General features: G+C 44.2%; 1 protein-coding gene across 1 annotated transcript; it reads right to left on the reverse strand.

The window, feature by feature from the left end:
• Positions 1-1505: 1505 nt before the first annotated feature.
• PRR18 (proline rich 18) lies at positions 1506-4772 on the reverse strand. The gene is given in 2 exon segments (XM_075341466.1): positions 1506-1755; positions 4354-4772. Coding segments are annotated over 2 exon segments (669 nt in total).
• Positions 4773-20367: the final 15595 nt, after the last annotated feature.

Below are 20367 nucleotides of genomic sequence, written 5' to 3' on the forward strand. Positions count from 1 at the left end.
AGATTTGAATAAGTAACAGGTGTTTTTAAGGGGTTAAATGGCTTTAGGCCACAGATCTCACACTACATTTACATACCGCATCAAATTCAGATCACTCCAGCCTGCCCAAATGGGTTCTGGGCATTAGAATTGGCATCAAAGTCAAGTCACTCCAGTCTGGCTTAAATCAGTGGGTTACTGTGAAGATTTTGAGTTGTGCAGATTTGTACAAAATCATAAAGGGGATGCACCAAAGTGAATGAGAATCCTGAAGGTTTGTATAAGTAGTGTGAGATCAGTGGACCAAAGTAATTTAACCATTAAAAACACCTGTTACTTATTTAAAATCAGTGAAAATTGGCATTTTGGCCATATAGATGCCAGTTCTGATACCCAGAACCCATTTGGGCCAGGCTGGAGTAGCACGAATTGGATGTGGGGCATCAGTAGGTATGTAACTGTAATGTAAGATCAGTGGCCCAAAGCCATTTAACCCCTTCAATAAGATACCTCAGTGCTCAGTTTGATGCACATTTTTGTGCCACTCATAATTTTTAGGTCTTTTTCGATCAGTCACAATCCATTTTGTGACTGATGCGACAGATCCGTCACCGAGTGTGGTAAAACTGATGCGACGGATCTAGTTTAAAAACAAATGCGTCGTACCACTTTTTTCCATGGCAAAGAATAGAATTACCACATCTGAGCATGCTCGGTTACAAAAAGACGGATCCATCGCAGGAATCCGTCATTTGACAGATTGCGACGGATCCTGCGCCCATAGGCTTCCATTATAACAAACGACGGACGCCGACAGATCTGACGCTATGTTTTTTCGATGCAGACAAAAAAAGTTCATGTGGACGTCGGCTCCATCAGCTGGATAAACATTTTTCAATGGATCCGTTACATGATGGATGAAACGTTAGCGACAGATTGCAACGGATGGCCTAATACAAGTCAATGAGAAAAGAACGGATCCAGCGCTGGATCCATTTTTTTCACAAAACGACAGATTGCGACTGATGGCAAAAAACTGATGTGTGAAAGAGGCCTAAAAAAACTGCCGAGTAAGAAATCAACTTCAGCATTTTTGATGCCGACTATATAGAAGTGCACTGGACATCAATAGAGCCCAGCTCGGCTGGGGTAAAATGTCCAAAGGCATCATTACTTGGTTAGTTCAGTTAATGAAGGTAAGGTAATAGCAGGACATGTGGTCAGCGCTGGATAGTGATTTCTACAACATATATTAATAAATATATACTGTACGATCCTTATATAAAAACATTCATACATGCACACAATCCTATAACAGAAGCCTAAAAAATGGGTCATGGGGCAATAATATGTTCCCTGGTCAGCAGGTTTTATAAATGAACATATGCCTCAGTGAGCACCATGGAACATGTCTGCTTCAATAATGATAAAGACAATGAAAGGTCTTGGAGAAGCTTGACATTGGCCGTATGAGCAGTACACCCCTTCCTGCCTAGCAGTCAGTAGTACGGGGCTGGTGAGATGTGTCAGAAGGTGTTGAGATGGGGCAGAAACTGCAGTTTATCATGGTGGGTGACCCCTCGCTCAGTGGCCAGCTCTACCCCCTGCAACTTCCTGACCAGTCCCTCATCCTCGTACTCCATGTCATCATAGCAATGCTGATCGTTCACCAGCTCCCTGACATCAGGGGACGATCTCTGCATAGGGCACCGTGCACCGCTGCTGGCGAAGATCCTCCGGGCACTGTGCTGCTTCTCCAGGCTCCTCTTCTGCATACCTCCCAACCGTTCCGGATTTTAGAGGTGTGTCCCACACTCCCGCGGCTCACAGCTGATGTCCCGACTCCTCCCCTCAGTGCAGTGAATAAATTAAATTAAATAATCATCAGCTCTGGATTATCAGGGCAGCTGGGACTTGAACCCGTGAACTGTGAAGGCTCATTTTTCCATAGGCAGCAGCTCTACCGCTGAGCTACTGCCTGTATTGAAAAACATGGGCAGTTTTAGTTATCTTGACCTCTATATTGCTGTTGAGAAACCAGAAGCAGATTATTCAGCTGCAAAGATGGATGGATGATAGAGGGATGGATTATAGAGGGATGATAGAGGGATGGATGATAGAAGGATGGATGATAGAGGGATGGATGGATGATAGAAGGATGGATGATAGAAGGATGGATGATAGAGGGATGATAGAGGGATGGATGATAGAGGGGTGGATGATAGAGGGATGATGGATGGATGATAGAGGGATGGATGATAGAGGGATATATAGATACATGACAGATAATAGATAGAGGGATAGATAGAAGGATAGATGGATAGATAGAAGGATAGATAGATAGAAGGATAGATAGAGGCATAGATAGATGGATGGATGGATGGATGATAGAGGGGTGGATGATAGAGGGATGATGGATGATAGAGGGATGGATGGATGGATGATAGAGGGATGGATAGATGGATAGAAGGATAGATAGATAGAAGGATAGATAGAGGCATAGATAGATGGATGGATGGATGGATGAGAGAGGGGTGGATGATAGAGGGATGATGGATGGATGATAGAGGGATGGATGGATGGATGATAGAGGGATAGATAGATAGATAGAAGGATAGATAGATAGATAGAAGGATAGATAGATAGATAGAAGGATAGATAGAAGGATAGATAGAAGGATAGATAGATAGAGGCATAGATAGATAGATAGGATAGAGAGATAGATAGAAGGATAGATAGATATAGCTGATAGATAGAAGGATAGATGTATAGATGGATAGATAGATAGGATAGAGAGATAGATACAATGATAGATAGATATAGTTGATAGATAGAAGGATAGATAGATAGAAGGATAGATGGATAGATAGATAGAAGTATAGATAGATAGAAGGATAGATAGATAAATATTTCATCTCTTTGTAGGTGAAGGAAAGAGTCAGATTCATTTCTACCCATAAAACTACTATAAAGAAATGAGGAAAAAAAATACAAATACATTTTTTTTATGTTCACCAACTTGGATTCGAACCAGCAAACTAATTTCCTGTGTCCAGCAGCCTCCTGGCTTTCCTAGCTGCTCTAGCTGTTGAGCCACAAGGAATTGATGATGTAAAAGGGAGGATTTTATATAAATAAATCTACAATGGAGCCTCTGATTACACAGCAGATTACACAGGACACAGAGCTCCATTGTACAGAGCAGCGTCTCTGTATCCTGTGTTCTAGAGGGAGAGGAAAAGAGGTGTTTTTTTTTCTTCTAATAAAATTACTAAAAATAATACAAAAAATAGAATAATGTAATTTTATTACACTTTTTTATAAAATAATAAACATCACAAATCAGCAAATTACAGGGACACCAAATATGTCCATGTTATCGTAACGACCCGAACAAGACAGCGATCAGATTATTGATGGAGATCGGTAAATGGCGGGAAAAAAATGGCGCAATTTATTATTTTTCTTTATTAAAACCCATAAAAAATGTAATACAAATGTATTGTTGAGGCTGTGTTCACACGTAGCGTAAATGCTGTGTTTTTTTCTGCCGCTGTCCGCACCACGAGCGCAATAAGAATCTTCTCTGATTATTGCGTGTTTGCGGTATTTTTTATGCATTGTCCCTTTTTTGACACATGTTTGGGGCAGATGTGAATCCTGAAGATTATAAAGAAAAAAAAAAACACCAAATCCGCGCAGTTCAGCGGCGTCTTCAGACATAAAAGGGGCAGAGATTTCATTATGTCTCATCCACTTTGCTTGGACATTTAGTCCGTGTTCACATGTAGTGTAAATGCTGCAATTTTTTCTGCTGTTTTTTTTTGCACATTTATTCTGCTGTGTTTAATTATCCAAGTAAAGTGGATGTGATTCCATGAGAAGACTCCGCTGAACTCTGCGGCTTTGATGCTTTTTTTTCTCTGGAGGTTTCTATGTGGAGCTTAAAAAAACCCAGGAAAAAGCTTCTCAGTACAATTAAAACCCTTAAAAACGCAGATTCCCATCTGAACCAAAAACACATTAAATAATGGAGAAAAGGCAGAAAAAAATGCAGCAAAAATGGAATAATCAGAGAATATTGTTATTGTGTAGTTTGGTGCCGACAGCGGCAGAAACAAAAAAACCCCTGAAATTATGCAACGTGTGAACACGGCTTTATAGGCACAAATAAGCAACATGTCATATAGTGACACATATAAATATAAGAAAATTCTGGCTGCTATGACTATTAACGAACAGTCTGGGGCAACTGCTGAATGACCCTTACTGCCAAATGGGTGTGGCTATGAGTGTGGCTAGGGGTGTGGTCAAAATTTGCTTACTTTGTCCCGCTTTCCTTTCTTCAAAAGTTGGGAGGTATGCTTCTGTGTCACCAGGATGGCTTCTGGGGTGAGGCGCAGGGAGAAAGGCACCTAGTGGGGCTTCGTGGAGGCTGCCACCTGCTGGGCAGTATGTGCTGGTTTTCTGCTCTGCGGGGCTCTGGACAGCTCTCTCTGGGTCCTGGATAGGGCTGAATGCCGTGGATGGATTACATATTCATAGGAGCAAGTCATGTCCATGGTCACCTGCTCCAGAAAGCACCGGCCGGGGTAGCGAGTGTCTCTGTGCTGCCCCACACTGGCTTTGTGCCTCCTGGTGGTCGCCGATGACCAGGAGTTTAACAGGTGGTCCATGGTGGTTCTCCTGGAATCACGCAACTGTGGTGGCTGGACAGAAGCCTTCGTGTCCACAAGTTTAGGGAGCTGTGCGGGGTGAGGAGGGAGCTGATGCTGCGGGGAAGGGAGAGACATGTCTGACTCCTGTGACTGAGGACTCGGAGACAATGCCTAATAACAAGGAGAGAGCTGTCCCTCCTTCCCTCCCGGACTCCCATGATTCACCCACTATCTCCACACAAGAGGTCGGGCAGGTCCATCTTCCACCCACACGACTGCATAGCATCGGCGTGGACATGAGAGTGATCCTGCAGTTCTGGGTACATAACACACAGACATACGTGCCTGTCACACACTGGACACATGATTTTACATGCCCGTCACCCACTAGGCACACCACACATACATGCCCGTTACACGCTGGGCACACAACGCATACACATCCGATACCCACTGGGCAAACGAAACATGCACAAAAGTCACACACTAGGCACACGACACAAACGTGCCAGTCACACACAGGGCACACAAACATACGTGCGTGCCCGTCACACACTGGGGACACAAAAAGTATGCTCCTGTCACTCACTGTGCACATGCGCTCTTATCGCACACTGGGTACATGAACATACACACATACGCACCCATCACAGACTGGAAACATGACACATATGTGCCAGTCACGCTGTGCACACCACACATAGGCACCTGTCACACAGGACCACCATTAGGAATTTCAGGGCCCCGTACTGGCAAATTTTTTGGGTGGAGCCTTGAGACTCTACCCAAGCTCCATCCCAGCTCCGCCTCCACCCCTCAAACAGTCTTATCTTGGAAAAATGTGTGTGTATGTACAGTATATATGTATGTACACTACAGTTCAAACGTTTGGGGTCACCCAGACAATTTGTCTTTTCCATGAAAAATCATACTTTTATTTATCAAATGAGTTGCATAATCAATAAAAAATATAGTCCACACATTGACTACGTTAGAAATAAATGGATTTTTGTGTACTAACCGTAAAATCGTTTTCTCTTAGCCATCATTGGGGGACACAGGACCATGGACCATGGGTGTTATGCTGCTTATCCATAGGAGTACACTAAGTAGATGCAAAGATGTTAGCTCCTCCCCTGCAGTATACACCCCCTGGCCCAGCCAGGCTACTTCAGTTTTAGTACACAAGCAGTAGGAGAACAAGTAACAAAAAACGTGAGTGAATACTCATAACACAATAGTACTGAGAGAGAAAAAAGCTAAGGCCCAACAGGGCAACAGGGAGGGTGCTGTCCCCCCCAATGATGGCTAAGAGAAAACGATTTTACGGTGAGTACACAAAAATCCGTTTTTCTCTGACGCCTCATTGGGGGACACAGGACCATGGGACGTCCTAAAGCAGTCCCTAGGTGGGTAAACACACAACGCAACCCAAGGACTAGGAACCAGTCCCAGATAGCCAGGAGCGCCTACTGAGATAGGTGCTCCACTATCGTTTGCAGAATCTTCCTACCTAGGTTTGCCTCAGCCGAAGCCTGGGTATGGACTCTTTAATGCTTTGAAACAGTATGTAGGCAAGACCAGGTCGCAGCTTTACACCCCTGTTCCACTGAAGCCTGATGCCTAATGGCCCAAGAGGCGCCAATTGCTTGCGTGGAATAAGTCCGCAGCCCACTAGGAATGGGCTTGAGTTGTGAGCGGTAGACCTCCTGGATCGCAGAGCGAATCCAGCGAGCCAGCGTTTCCTATGAAGCTGCGGCTCCTTTCTTAGGCCTTTCAGGAATGACGAACAAGGAGTCCATGTTCCTAAAGGGGCTGTTCTGGGTACGTAATATCTGAGAGCCCTCACAAGGTCTAGTGAATATAGGAACCTTTCCACCCTATGGACTGGGTGTGGACAAAAGGAAAGCAGAACAATGTCCTCGTTCATATGAAACGGGGAAGTAACCTTCGGAAGAAAATCTGGAAGGGGGCGTAGAACCACCTTGTCCTGATGAAAGATCATAAAGGGGTTCGTGACAAGAGAGTGCTGCCAGTTCCGAAACTTGTCTGATGGACGTAATCGCCACTAAGAATGTTACCTTCCAGGACAGAAGAGCAAGAGAAGATTCCTTAAAATGTTCAAAGGGGGACCCTGGATACCGTCCAAAATGAGGTCCCATGGGTCCAGTGACCGTTTATACGGGGGAACTAGATGGGAAACGCCCTGGAGGAAAGTCTTGACTTGCGGAATGCAAGCTAGGCGGTATTGATAGAATATTGAGAGAGATGAAACCTGCACCGTAAGGGAGGTGAGGGCCAACCCCTTTTGCAACCTGACTGCAAAAAAAATCAAGAATTCTGGGGATCGCCAGAGGCATAGGTTGGACATTAGATTCCCTGCACTGGGAAAGGAAAGTTTTCCACGTACGGTGGTAAATACGGGATAAAGGCTGGCTTTCGGGCACTGTACATGGTGGAGATGACCGCGGGAGAGAATCTCGCTCTTGATAAAGGCCAGGTCTCAATGGCCAGGCCGTAAACTTCAGGGTTCTGGAGTTCTGATGGGAAATGGGCCCTTGGGTCAGCAGGTCTGGGATGCTTACGAGGCGCCATGATCAATTGTACTAATTCGGCATACCAGGCGCACCTGGGCTAGTCCGGTGCTATTAGTATCACCTGGACTCCTTCTGCCTTGATCTTCCTGATTACTCGCAGCAGCAGGGGCAGAGGCGAAAAACATGTAAGGTAGACGGAAGCGACTTCAGGAGACTAGAGCATTCGCGCCGATGGACTGTGGATCACGTGACCTGGCTAAGAACGCGGGTACCTTTGCGTTCAACCTTGAGGCCATTAGATCCACGTCTGGTGTACCCCAGCAAGTGCAGATGTGTGGGAACACTTCTGGGTGGAAAAAACACTCTCCGGCGGCCAGGCCTTGGCGACTTAGAAGGTCCGCCACCCAGTTCTCTACTCCCGGTATGTGTAACGCTGAAAACACAGACCCCCGTCGATTCGGCCCAGGTGAGGATCCTGAGGACCTTGAAATAAGCTGTCTTGCTGCTGGTACCTCCCTGCCGATTGACCTACGCCATAGCTGTTGCATTGTCCAATTGGACCCGAATCAAATGACCTGCTAGCAGAAGGAGGGAATGACCTGAGCACGAGAAAGATCGCACTGATTTTCAGGATGATTTCTGGGAAGGGAAGACTCCTGGGGCGTCCAACGTCCCGAAGCAGTGTAGAGTCAGTATGCTGTTCCCCAGACTAAGAGGCTGGCGTCCGTGGTCAGGAGTAGCCAGTTCACTTGGGGGGAGAAAAAACTCCCTCTCGATATGTAAGAGGACTGAAGCCATCAGCAAAGCGCATACTTGACTGAAGGTGTCAGGTGAAAAGTTCGTCAAAGGAAAAAAGGGGCACTTTTCCCAGGCAGCTAGAAGTGCAAGCTGCAGTGGGCGGTGGTGTGGCTAAGCGAGCAGTACTGCCTCTGTAGCCGCCGCTATCCTACCTAGCACTCTCATACTGAATCGTATGGAGCGAGAGGATTATGTAGAAGACAGTGTACCGCTTGTTGTAGAGCGGTCGCCTTGTCTTGAGGGAGAAATATCAAGCCCCGAAGGGTGTCCAGGGACATGCCTAGGGAGGTGACGGATTTTGACGGGACGGGGATGATTTGACTGGAGTCAGAAGCCGCCCTAAACGGAATAGGGTGCCCACAGAGATCTACACGCTGGTTGAGCCCTTGATGAGGAGGTCATCCAAGCAAGGCAGAATAGCCACTCTCCTGGCATGAAGGGCAATCATGGCGGCCGCCATGACCTTTGTTAAGACCCTTGGTGCTGTGGCAGAGCCGAGGGTAGGGCCACAAATGAAAAAAAAAAAGAAGTCCTGAACCGCGAAGCGGAGGAAGTTTTGGTGAGCTGGAGCAATGGGTATGTGCAGGTACACGTCCCTGATAGCTAGGGAGGCAAGGAATTCTCCTTTGACCATAAAGGTAATAATGGACCCTAGGAATTCCATTCTGAATCTCCTTATGTGCACATGTTTGCTCAGGTGTTAGAGGTCCAGGATGGGTCGAACTGATCCGTCCTTTTTTGGGGACCATGAGAGGTTGGAATAGAAGGCCTTGAACCTCTCGCCGTCCGGAACCAGTACCATCACCCCCACCGTTTGGAGGGAGTGGATCGCTGAGGAGAAGGCCTCGCGGTGTTTTGGAGCCTTTGGGGGGGTTTGAGAGAAAAGACTGCCCATGGGATCGAGTCCGGAATTCAATGTGGTAACCAGAAGACACAAGGTATTGCACCCACTTGTGGTCTGAGGCGGCAGCCCAGATGGAGGAGGACGAGACTCCTTGGTCTTTGTCTAGACTGCCAGGACGAGGTTGACTCGGGGAGGGCTGAGAAGGTCGGGCCCTGCGTGTCTAGTAAAAAACATCCTGGGCTAGAGTTGGGGGAGGAAGGTACTTTTTTCCTCCCGTGATGTCAGACAAAAAAAAAAAAGAGCCTGTCCAGACGATCGGCAAACCATCGGTCTGAAAAGGAGTACTGTGACAGGCTTCTTAGAGACCGAGTCCGCTCTCCATTATCAGAACCAGAGGGCCTTATGGATGGCTATGGTATTTGAGGCGGAAATAACTGCGCAGGTAGCAGCGTCTAGGGAGGCCTGCATGAGGTACTCTGCTGCCGCAGCAATGTGAACTGTTACATCTGTGAGGGTCTGAGGGAAACTGGTAGTCCTGGTGCCTGTGCGACCCACACGGAAGGGGAGAGGGACCCGCAGCCTCAAGGCGGAGCGATCGAGCTGCTCCACTTGTCTGTCTGTTGGGTCCTTGAAGGAGGATCCATCAAGTGATAGGAGGGTCCTTCAGGCAGGCAGAATCCGGGTGAGGGTCCACCGAGGCCGGATCGGCCCAGCCCTTAGAGACAGCTAAGCTAAAGGGGTACCAGGACTCCACGAGTTTACGGATACCGAAGCGCCGTCAAAACTTTTTTTTTTTTGGAGGTTTCTTCACCCTTTTAAAAAGGAGACCGCATGGTCAGTAGTAGTGGATGGGAGATCTTCCACATGCAGAGTTTTGGTTAATTGCTGCAATAAGGGAGTCCATCGCAGCTTGCTCACTCGGGGAGGTTGAAACCAAGGAATCATCCCAGTACAAACATCATTCCCCTTCCTCTGGCTCCTCGGAGACCGCGAAACATGTGGGAGAACCCCATCTGTGTACCCCAGAGGGAGAACCATGGTGGTCATGCCCTTTTTCTGATCTGCAACCGGTGAAGCAGAGGGCTGATTCTTATCAGAAGGACCCTCTGTAGAGGTGTCATCAGGCTGCTTTCTGGCCAGGGCCCCCGAGGGGTGTGAGGACGATGTTGCATAGCCAGCACCAGGTTCTGGGAACTGTGCCCATTCCGGGGGACTGGGAGCTGTAGGGTCTGGGCTGGCAGCAGTTGCTGTGGTGGTGATGGTGGGGGGGGTAGCTACAGGGGCACTGGACTCACAGAGGGAAGAGGTGCTATCATCCCCTAGCAGCTCAGCATTGCAGGATGCATTAAAAGTCTTGTAGTTGTTGCTGTAGTCATGCAGGGCATAAAACATGTGACTGCAGCCTCTGGCTGATGAGCCACAAACTCTGATTGTAATGATTGAGCAATGCTCTGCAGAGCTAATGTGCAAGGGAGGCTATAACTCACCCAGAACACTCATAACCCCTCCCCCCCTCCTCCTGTGTCCCAGTTCCTGTGGGAAGGAGGAAGCCAGCTCTGAGAGACACCCACAGGCTCTGATCACAACAAGAGGGAGCAATGCTCTGCAGGGCTCCTGTGTGAGGAGAGGTACGCACGCTTTCGTGAGGGGGTGTGGCTTATCAAGTGTCGGAGAGGACGGGGCTTAGCTCTGACAAGAAGGCATGAGAAAATATAATATAAAGAAAATGGTGGGAAGGGACTCCCCTTCCCCGCTCCAGCCCTACACAGCAATGGTGGACAGAAAAAACTCTATAAGTGTACCACAGCTGCGGGTGCACTGAGTCCTGGGGGCTCTCCCCTCCCCCCACCACAGGTGGAATGCTATGCAGGAGTCTGCAATGAGCCCATGTGAATCCAGTCAGTGTGACCTTTGCTCCAATTCCTTGAAGCTGCCTCTCCTTTCTTAAGCCCCCGGTCACAGAGCTTATATCAACTCAGAGCCTGCCAGAGGAACTGAGGAAGTTTTTCATTTGCTCAGGAAATCGGAAGGATATCATCTCATGTGGAGATGGCAGTCTCTGCCTGGTCACGCTGGTGCAGTGTATCAACTCAGAGCCTGCCAGAGGGACTGAGGAAGTTCTTCCATATGGCTCTGGAAAATCGGAATGATCTCACCTCAGCTCCTGTGGAGATGGCAGTCTGCTGCCTGGTCACGCTGGTGCGGAGCATGTATCAACTCAGAGCCTGCAAGAGGGACTGAGGAAGTTTTCATCTGCTCTGGGCTCTGGAAAATCGGTGCCATGACACCCGTCGTCCAGTGAGTAACAGCCCAGGATCCAGCGTCGCAGGAGGGGGTATGGGGAGGCGACACTCCGCGTTCCAGCCTGTTGATGGTTTTGGGAAATCGGTCCCCGAAGGAAACTGTCGCCCTCTAAAAACAAAAAATTCTTGCTGCAGTAGTCTGCAGAGATGTGCCTCCTATAGACACTAAGCTAAAACTGAAGTAGCCTGGCTGGGCCAGGGGTGTATACTGCAGGGGAGGAGCTAACATCTACTTAGTGTCCTCCTATGGATAAGCAGCATAACACCCATGGTCCTGTGCCCCCCAATGAGGCGTCAGAGAAAATGATTTTTACTTTAAATAATTTTCTCCTTCAAACTTTGCTTTCATCACAGAAAACTCCTTTGTAGCAACTACAGCTTTGCAGACCTTTGGCATTCTAGCTGTTAATTTGATGAGGTAATCTGGAGATATTTCACCCCATGCTCCCGCCCTCCCACTAGTTGGATTGGCTTGATGGGCATTTTTGAGTTCCATACGGTGAAGCTGCTCCCACAACAGCTCAATAGGGTTGAGATCTGGTGACTGGGTTGGCCACTCCATTACAGATAGAATACCAGCTGCGTACTTCTTCCCTAAATAGTTCATTCATAATTTGGAGGTGTGCTTTGGGTCATTGTCCTGTTGTAGGATGAAATTGGCTCCAATCAAGCGCTGTCCACAGGGTATGGCATGGCGTTGCAAAATGCAGTGATAGCCTTCCTTGTTCAAAATCCCTTTTACCTTGTACAAATCTCCCACTTTACCAGCACCAAAGAAACCCCAAACCATCACATTACCTCCACCATGCTTGACAGATGGCATCAGGCACTCTTCCAGCATCTTTTCAGTTATTCTGCATCTCACAAATGTTCTTCTGTGTGATCCAAACACCTCAAATTTCAATTCGTCTGTCCATAACACTTTTTTCCAATCTTCCTCTGTCCAATGTCTGTGTTCTTTTGCCCATATTAATCTTTTCCTTTTATTAGCCAGTCTCAGATATGGCTTTTTCTTTGCCACTCTGCCCTGAAGGCCAGCATCCCGGAGTCACCTCTTCACTGTAGACGTTGACACTGGCGTTTTGCGGGTACTATTTAATGAAGCTGCCAGTTGAGGACCTGTGAGGCGTCAATTTCTAAAACTAGAGACTCTAAGGTACTTGTCTTGTTGCTCAGTTGTGCAGCGGGGCCTCCCACTTCTCTTTCTACTCTAGTTAGAGCCTGTTTGTGCTCTCCCTTGAAGGGAGTAGTATACACCATTGTAGGAAATCTTCAGTTTTCTTGGCAATTTCTCATATGGAATATCCTTAATTTCTAAGAAATAGACTGTCGAATTTAACATGAAAGTTCTCTTTTTCTGGCCATTTTGAGACTTTAATGGAACCAAGAAATGTAATGCTCCAGATTCTCAACTAGCTCAAAGGAAGGTCAGTTTTATAGTTTCTCTAATCAGCAAAACTCTTTTCAGCTGTGCTAATATACTTGCACAAGGGTTTTCAAGGGATTTCTAAACATCCATTAGCTTTCTAACACAGTTAGCAAACAATGTACTATTAGAACACTGGAGTGGTGGTTGATGGAAATGGGCATCTGTACACATTTGTAGATATTGCATTAAAAACCAGATGTTTGCAGATAGAATAGTCATATACCACATTAACAATGTATAGTGTATTTCTGTTTAATTTAACGTTAGCTTCATTGAAAAAAAATGTGCTTTCCTTTCAAAAATAAGGAAATATATCTAAGTGACCCTAAACTTGCATGTAGAGATTATATATATATATATATATATATAAAATCTGGCAAAAATTAAGAGACCACTGCACGGTTTTATAGAAGTCAGCTTCTCTACATATCAATTCCAGTGTCAGTTGAATTCCAGCCAGAGTACACCTCATTCTACTGGCCAGGAGTGGCATAGGGTCACTCAAAAGCAGTGTGAAGGACTGGTGGAAAGCATTTCAAGACGCATGAAAGCTGTGATTAATAATTATGGTTATTCCACAAAATATTGATTTCTGAACTCTTCCTGAGTTAAAACATTAGTATTGTTTTTAAATGATTATGAACTTGTTTTCTTTGCATTACTTAAGGTCTGAAAGCAATGCATTTTTTTTGTTATTTTGACCATTTCTCATTTTTAGAAAATAAATACAAAATTTATTGCTTGGAAAATCGTAGACATGTTGTCAGGAGTTTATAGAAGAAAAGAACAATTTACATTTTACTCAAAAATATACCTATAAAGAGAAAAATCTGAAAAACTGACAATTTTGAGGTGGTATAAATTTTTGACAGATCTGTCCAATATCCCCCCTAGACACACTCTCCCCTGTATATTATGCCCACACACACTGCTCCTCTGTATAATATCCACCCACACACACACACTGCTCCTCTGTATATCCCTGTCACGTTGGTCTTTTTTCAGCGAGATTCGTCCTCATTTAAATAGACATTTTTTCCTTTTAGCATCTGAGGGGTTAATGCTTCTTTTGCAAGTTTGCTTGGAGGCATTCCCTCAGGTGCTCTAATTTACTAATTAGGCTGGGCTTTTAAATGGTCCCAGCATCCTTCACACAGGGCTGGTTAATTTCTCTCCACAATTAATAGAGACAGCATGTGTGTTTGGTCGTGCTATATGCTAGTTCCTGTAGCCTTCTGCAGACAAGGTGTAGTTTGCCGAAGCAATGTTATTTTGATGTTTTTCTTTATTTTATTTTTGTGCTGTTCCATGGAGTTGTCCCTTTGAACAGGTAGGGGGTCTCTAGACTAGGGTCCGTGTAGGAGACAAGGACAGGTCGGAGGGTCACGCCTCGCTACCTTCAAGTGTACCTCTGGCTTGAGGGCAAGTCAGGGTTCTCTAGCTTATAGGGTCAGAGAAGCCCCTGTCCCTGGGTAGGAGTCCATACGCGTAACAATCCCCCACACACTGCTCCTTCTGTATAATATTCTCCCACACATTGCTCTTCTGTATAATATCCCACAAGACACACTGCCGCATTTATAATACCCCCCACACACTGCTTCTCTGTATATTATCCCCCCACACACTGCTCCTCTGAATATCCACCACACACACTGCTCCTCTGTACAATGTTCCCGCACACACACTGCTTTCTGTATAATTCCCCCCCAAAAAAACTGCTCCCCTGTATATTTCCCCCACACTGCCCCGCTGTATAATAATCCCCCACACACACTGCTTGTGTACAAAATCCCACCACGCACACTGCCCCTCTTTATAATATGCCCCTCTGTATACTATCCCCCACTCAAGATGCCCTTCTTTATATATATATATATCCGCCCACACACACTGCACCTCTGTATATCACCCCCTACACACACAAACACACACTGCCCCTCCATATAATATTCTCCTATGAAAACCACAAGATCCCTGAAACATATAGTGAGGAATTTTATAGACCGGCACTCACTGATTAGATTTTTAACCCACGACATTAACCATAATAATGGGGGAAAAAAAAAATGACTCAAAGTCCAAATATATAAATAGAATATTTTTAATAGAATCAAGGTAGATACAACAAATAGGTGCTTCAAGATTGAAAATTTGAACACTGGGGACACTTGGACGTGTTACAGGACCAAACCATAAATATGATTACCAATGCAGATACATGGAGTATATACATTCAAACATGTCTAAAATATATATAAATATATATATATAACACACTGAAATGATAATATGCAGATATATGTGCCAAAAATAATATCAACGACGTGATACAATGATACTTTATCAGCGGCACAAAATACAGCCAAGTAAATATTTTTTTGCCACAGTAAATGAAAAACAAGATATCATAACATAACAGTGTACATATACACATCATGTAAAGCACATAATTATGCACAATGCATGAAGTGTGTAACAAAAGGCAATACAAAAAAGGCTGTTATAATATGTTTACCTGAAAATAACCATTAACTTAATTGCACATCATACCTGCCAGAGTATATGGTCCTGGTGCCACGTCCACGTCCCGACCCCAACACGTGTTTGGCCCTAGCGTCCTCAGGGGGCATGTCTGGGGTCAGGGACACCTCCGTTTAAATAGCACTGAGTAACCAATAAGAAATTAAACCGCCATTATGTGGCGCATGCTGCCATACAGCGCCACTGAATTGTAATTACTTCCTGGTTGTGCGATACAGCGTCACATGATCCACCGCACCACATGACCGGTAGTGCAGAGGGTCACATGAAGCTTCAATGGACGCACGCCGGAAGCACAATGGCGCCGGCCGGCGCATGCGCACTAGCGGTAAAGTGCTGCAGAGGCCATCTTGGTACAGGGCACAATATATTTTAAACACATATATATAGATTAATTGCTTTGGCAATGCTAATAGTTTTTTGGTCCTGCCAATAAAGCCTACTTGATTTGATTTGATTAATTTTACATAAAAGCTGCTTATTGATCCAAAACCGACATTAAATTGTAAAGAATGAAATAAATGTGAAAAATGGGTAAAGTGTCACCTAAATAAATGTATTAATAAAAATAGTGTAATATAATAGCACTACAAAATATATAAATGAAGTGATAAATAAAGTGTAAAATTATATAATTAATATCCTATTATGCAAAAACTGAACATTAACATTACTAATGAATTAAAGTGATTGGTGCCATAATCTGTAAATAGTGCTGAAGTGCACAGTATGCAAAAAATCGCATTAAAGTGACATGTGTTGCTAATATACATGTAATATATATAAATGTATAAAAAATAATATATATAAGGGAAATATCAAATGAAGTGCATAAAATACAATATCATAACAGTTTCAGAATCAAAGAAAATTCATCAATTATTACATTTCAAATTTTTTTTATAAAAAAATATATATATTTATCTCAAGTTTTTATTACAATAAAAGACACCATACACTATCCTAAAAATAAATACATTTCTTCTTATATGCAATAGGTGCTCTCCAAAAACGCCACATCAGCCTAAACAGTAGAGAGAAAAGGATAAACTCCACATAAGGTCATAATCTATTTTTCATAGATACTTCGTGAGTGATCAAACAGAACAATTAAAATCAAGATAAATATATATACGAGAATGACGGTGTCCAAAACCCCATCCATCCCTCATGATGAACTCAATCCCCTAAAAATCCTGCAGGGCAAACTATCCCTAAACTATGCCATAACATAAGAATGCAGAAAGTCCCATATTGTAGACTGTGAGCACTCGCGGGCAGGGACCTCTATCCTCCTGTACCTGTCTGTGTCTTGTATTGTTTATGATTATTGTACTTGTCCCTATTATGTACACCCCTTTCACATGTAAAGCGCCATGGAATTGATGGCACTATAATAATAAATAATAATAATAATATTTTCGTTCAGATCAAAAGGAGCAAGAGTACCCAAACGGTAGATCCACCTGCTCTCTAGTTGGGCTAAGGTTTTTCCCAGATTGCCTCGTCTCGGGCCCAAGGAAACCATATCAATGCCTTTTGCCTTCAATAAATAAGGATTAGACCCGTTAAATTGTTCAAAATGTCTAGGTAATGTTTTTAAAGTGGTATCATTCATACAGGTCTTTGCCTTTTCAATATCCAAACAATGTTCCCTTATTCTCATTTTTAATTCTCTAGTGGTAAAACCAACATATGCCTTGGCACATGGGCATTGAGCTCTGTAAATGACCCCTTTAGATGAACAAGTGATTAGACGTCTGATATCATAGACCTTGGAGCCATCATGATTGTGAAATTTCTTAGATTTTTCCAAATTCGCGCGTGCCTTGCATAGTCCGTAAGGAAAAAAGCCAACAGGTTTTTCTCTGACCACTGAAGGCTCCATTTTAGGAGGATCATAATAGCTATGTACCAATAAATCACTCAAATTTTTGGCTCTACGTGCTACAATGGATGGACCATCAGAGAGAATTTTCTGTAAGGTGGAATCAGCCTGAAGCACATGCCAATGTTTTTGGACAATCCTCCTGAAATCCTGCCATTTGTCATTAAAAGTTGTTACCTGTACCTGTGGATCGACTCATTTTATTGGAATTGGTGTATAAGAGAGTTTCTTTTAACTTGTTCAGCTCTTTTAAATCCCCTTCTGATGGTTCTACGGCTGTAGCCTCTCTCCAAAAATCTCTGAGCAAGATCCATAGAATGTCTCTGAAAGTTGTCATTATTAGAGCAAATTCTTTTGGCCCTTAAAAACTGGCCAATTGGAATTTCTTGAATGGTATTTGCTGGATGTGCAGATGAAGCATGAAGAAAGGAATTTGTCGCTGTGGACTTCCTATAGATTTGTGTGGAAAGAGTACCATCAGACAGGGTTTGAATATTGAGATCCAAAAAATTGATTTGTCGACCAAATTCGTATGTCAACTTGATATTGAGATCATTTTGATTCAGTGTAGCCATAAGGTCATGGAGCTCAGATAAATTTCCATCCCATAAAAAACATACATCATCGATGTATCTAATCCAGTTTACAATTTTGTGTACATTGGAGATTGCATCTCCTTGGAAGATTTCCCACTCCCATGCCCCCAAAAACAAGTTGGCATAGGATGGGGCGCAGCAAGCCCCCATGGCTGTACCTTGTGTCTGTAGATATACTTTACAGACCAGCCATGGGTTTATCAATGTTGCTGCAATTCAAAAACCACTTGATGGCTTTTAAACCTTCCTCATGTTTAATGGAGGTATATAGTGACTCGATGTCTGCCGTCACCACTACCATATCACCCTCCAAATGTATACCATCCAAACATTGTAAGGCAGCAGTAGTATTCTGGATGTAGGATGGAAGCTCCATGACCAATGGCTTCAAAAAATAATCAATCACTTGACACACAATCTCATTAAGGCTCCCAGTACCAGAAATGATGAGCCTACCTGGAGGATCCTTTGGGTCCTTGTGGATGTTCGGAATAAGGTACAGTGTAGGAAGACGAGGGGCTGAGGTTTTTAATTGAATCCACAAATTTCTTAGGGATGATATTCTTATCATAGGCCATCTCCAAAATCTCGATGAGATCACTATGAAAGGAAGACAAAGGGTTCAGAGACAATTTTTTATAACAGCGAACATCACCCAGGAGTTTGTTGGCTTTCTTCTCATATAGGTCATTAGGCCAAATGACTAAGTTACCGCCTTTATCGGCGGGTTTTGAATACCACATCTCGCCAAGATTGAAGCTCCCTCAGGCTGGCACATTCCTTACTGGTAAGATTTGATTTGGAATGTGGCTGCTTAGATAAATCCTCAATATCTTCAGTCACAAATTTGGTGAAGATTTCAACAGCATGGCAAATACCCAGATTCGGAAATTTCTTAGAAAAATTGATCAGATGTTTGGGGAAGTTACCAAACTGTGATGTTGTAGCTTCATCTTCAAGTGATTGGAGTATGGTTTGGTCCTGTAACACGTCCAATCGTCCCCAGTGTTCAAATTTTCAATCTTTAAGCACCTATTTGTTGTATCTACCTTGATTCTAATAAAGATATTCTATTTATATATCTGGACTTTGAGTCACTTTTTTTGACCGTTATTATGGTTAATATAATATTCTCCTAGTATATATGTCCCTCTGCTAGACCCATCCTGGTATATATGTACCCATCCTGGGCCTCTCCTGGTATATACAGTATGTTCCTATCTGAATTTATATGTCCCCATCCTGGTATATATATCACCTCCTGGCCTCTGACTCCTTCCTGGTATATATGTTGTCCCCTGGTATAAATGGCCCTTTTGTTATGGTCACCGAGGGGCGGCGACTGTCCAGAGGTAGACCCACTGGACCGTGCACTTGACTTCCCCGAAGGAGCAACCAGCAGCGAACCCCTATATACAGTGCCTACAAGTAGTATTCAACCCCCTCCAGATTTAGCAGGTTTGATAAGATGCAAATAAGTTAGAGCCTGCAAACTTCAAACAAGAGTAGGATTTATTAACAGATGTATAAATCTTACAAACCAACAAGTTATGTTGCTCAGTTAAATTTTAATACATTTTCAACATAAAAGTGTGGGTCAATTATTATTCAACCCCTAGGTTTAATATTTTGTGGAATAACCCTTGTTTGCAATTACAGCTAATAATCGTCTTTTATAAGACCTGATCAGGCCGGCACAGGTCTCTGGAGTTATCTTGGCCCACTCCTCCATGCAGATCTTCTCCAAGTTATCTAGGTTCTTTGGGTGTCTCATGTGGACTTTAATCTTGAGCTCCTTCCACAAGGTTTCAATTGGGTTAAGGTCAGGAGACTGACTAGGCCACTGCAACACCTTGATTTTTTCCCTCTTGAACCAGGCCTTGGTTTTCTTGGCTGTGTGCTTTGGGTCGTTGTCTTGTTGGAAGATGAAATGACGACCCATCTTAAGATCCTTGATGGAGGAGCGGAGGTTCTTGGCCAAAATCTCCAGGTAGGCCGTGCTATCCATCTTCCCATGGATGCGGACCAGATGGCCAGGCCCCTTGGCTGAGAAACAGCCCCACAGCATGATGCTGCCACCACCATGCTTGACTGTAGGGATGGTATTCTTGGGGTCGTATGCAGTGCCATGCAGTCTCTAAACGTCACGTGTGTGGTTGGCACCAAAGATCTCGATCTTGGTCTCATCAGACCAGAGAACCTTGAACCAGTCTGTCTCAGAGTCCTCCAAGTGATCATGAGCAAACTGTAGACGAGCCTTGACATGACGCTTTGAAAGTAAAGGTACCTTACGGGCTCGTCTGGAACGGAGACCATTGCGGTGGAGTACGTTAGAGTAAAAAGAGTTAAAGTGCACAAATCACCAGGATTTTCCTATATAAACTAAAACCAGTGCTATACTGGCACTATCATGCTGATTCTATACATACCTTTAGTTGTCAGATTGGATGTAAAGTTTTTGAAATACAGGCAAGTAAAGTTACAGAAATGTACAGCTTTTTGCTTGGCAGCAGCTGCCGAATAGCTAATGTGTGGGTCGGGTTTTGCCATCTATTCCCGCCCCTTTCTGCTGCCTTGCCTCTGTAGATATTAGACTGTACATTGACTGTTTGATCGGGTAAAAAATTCCATGAAGTGGTCTCAGAGGATCTCATACCTAGTAACTTTCAACCATTCTTTTGGGCACCTCTTATCATGGGTGTGGTACCAAAGATGCCAGGTTGCAGAATTTTCCTGTACAATCTGGTGTTGTTGAGTTTCCTGCACAATAACAAGTTTCTACAAAATATAC

Source organism: Anomaloglossus baeobatrachus, chromosome 3 (assembly GCF_048569485.1).
Source record: "Anomaloglossus baeobatrachus isolate aAnoBae1 chromosome 3, aAnoBae1.hap1, whole genome shotgun sequence".
NCBI classification, from domain to species: domain Eukaryota; kingdom Metazoa; phylum Chordata; class Amphibia; order Anura; family Aromobatidae; genus Anomaloglossus; species Anomaloglossus baeobatrachus.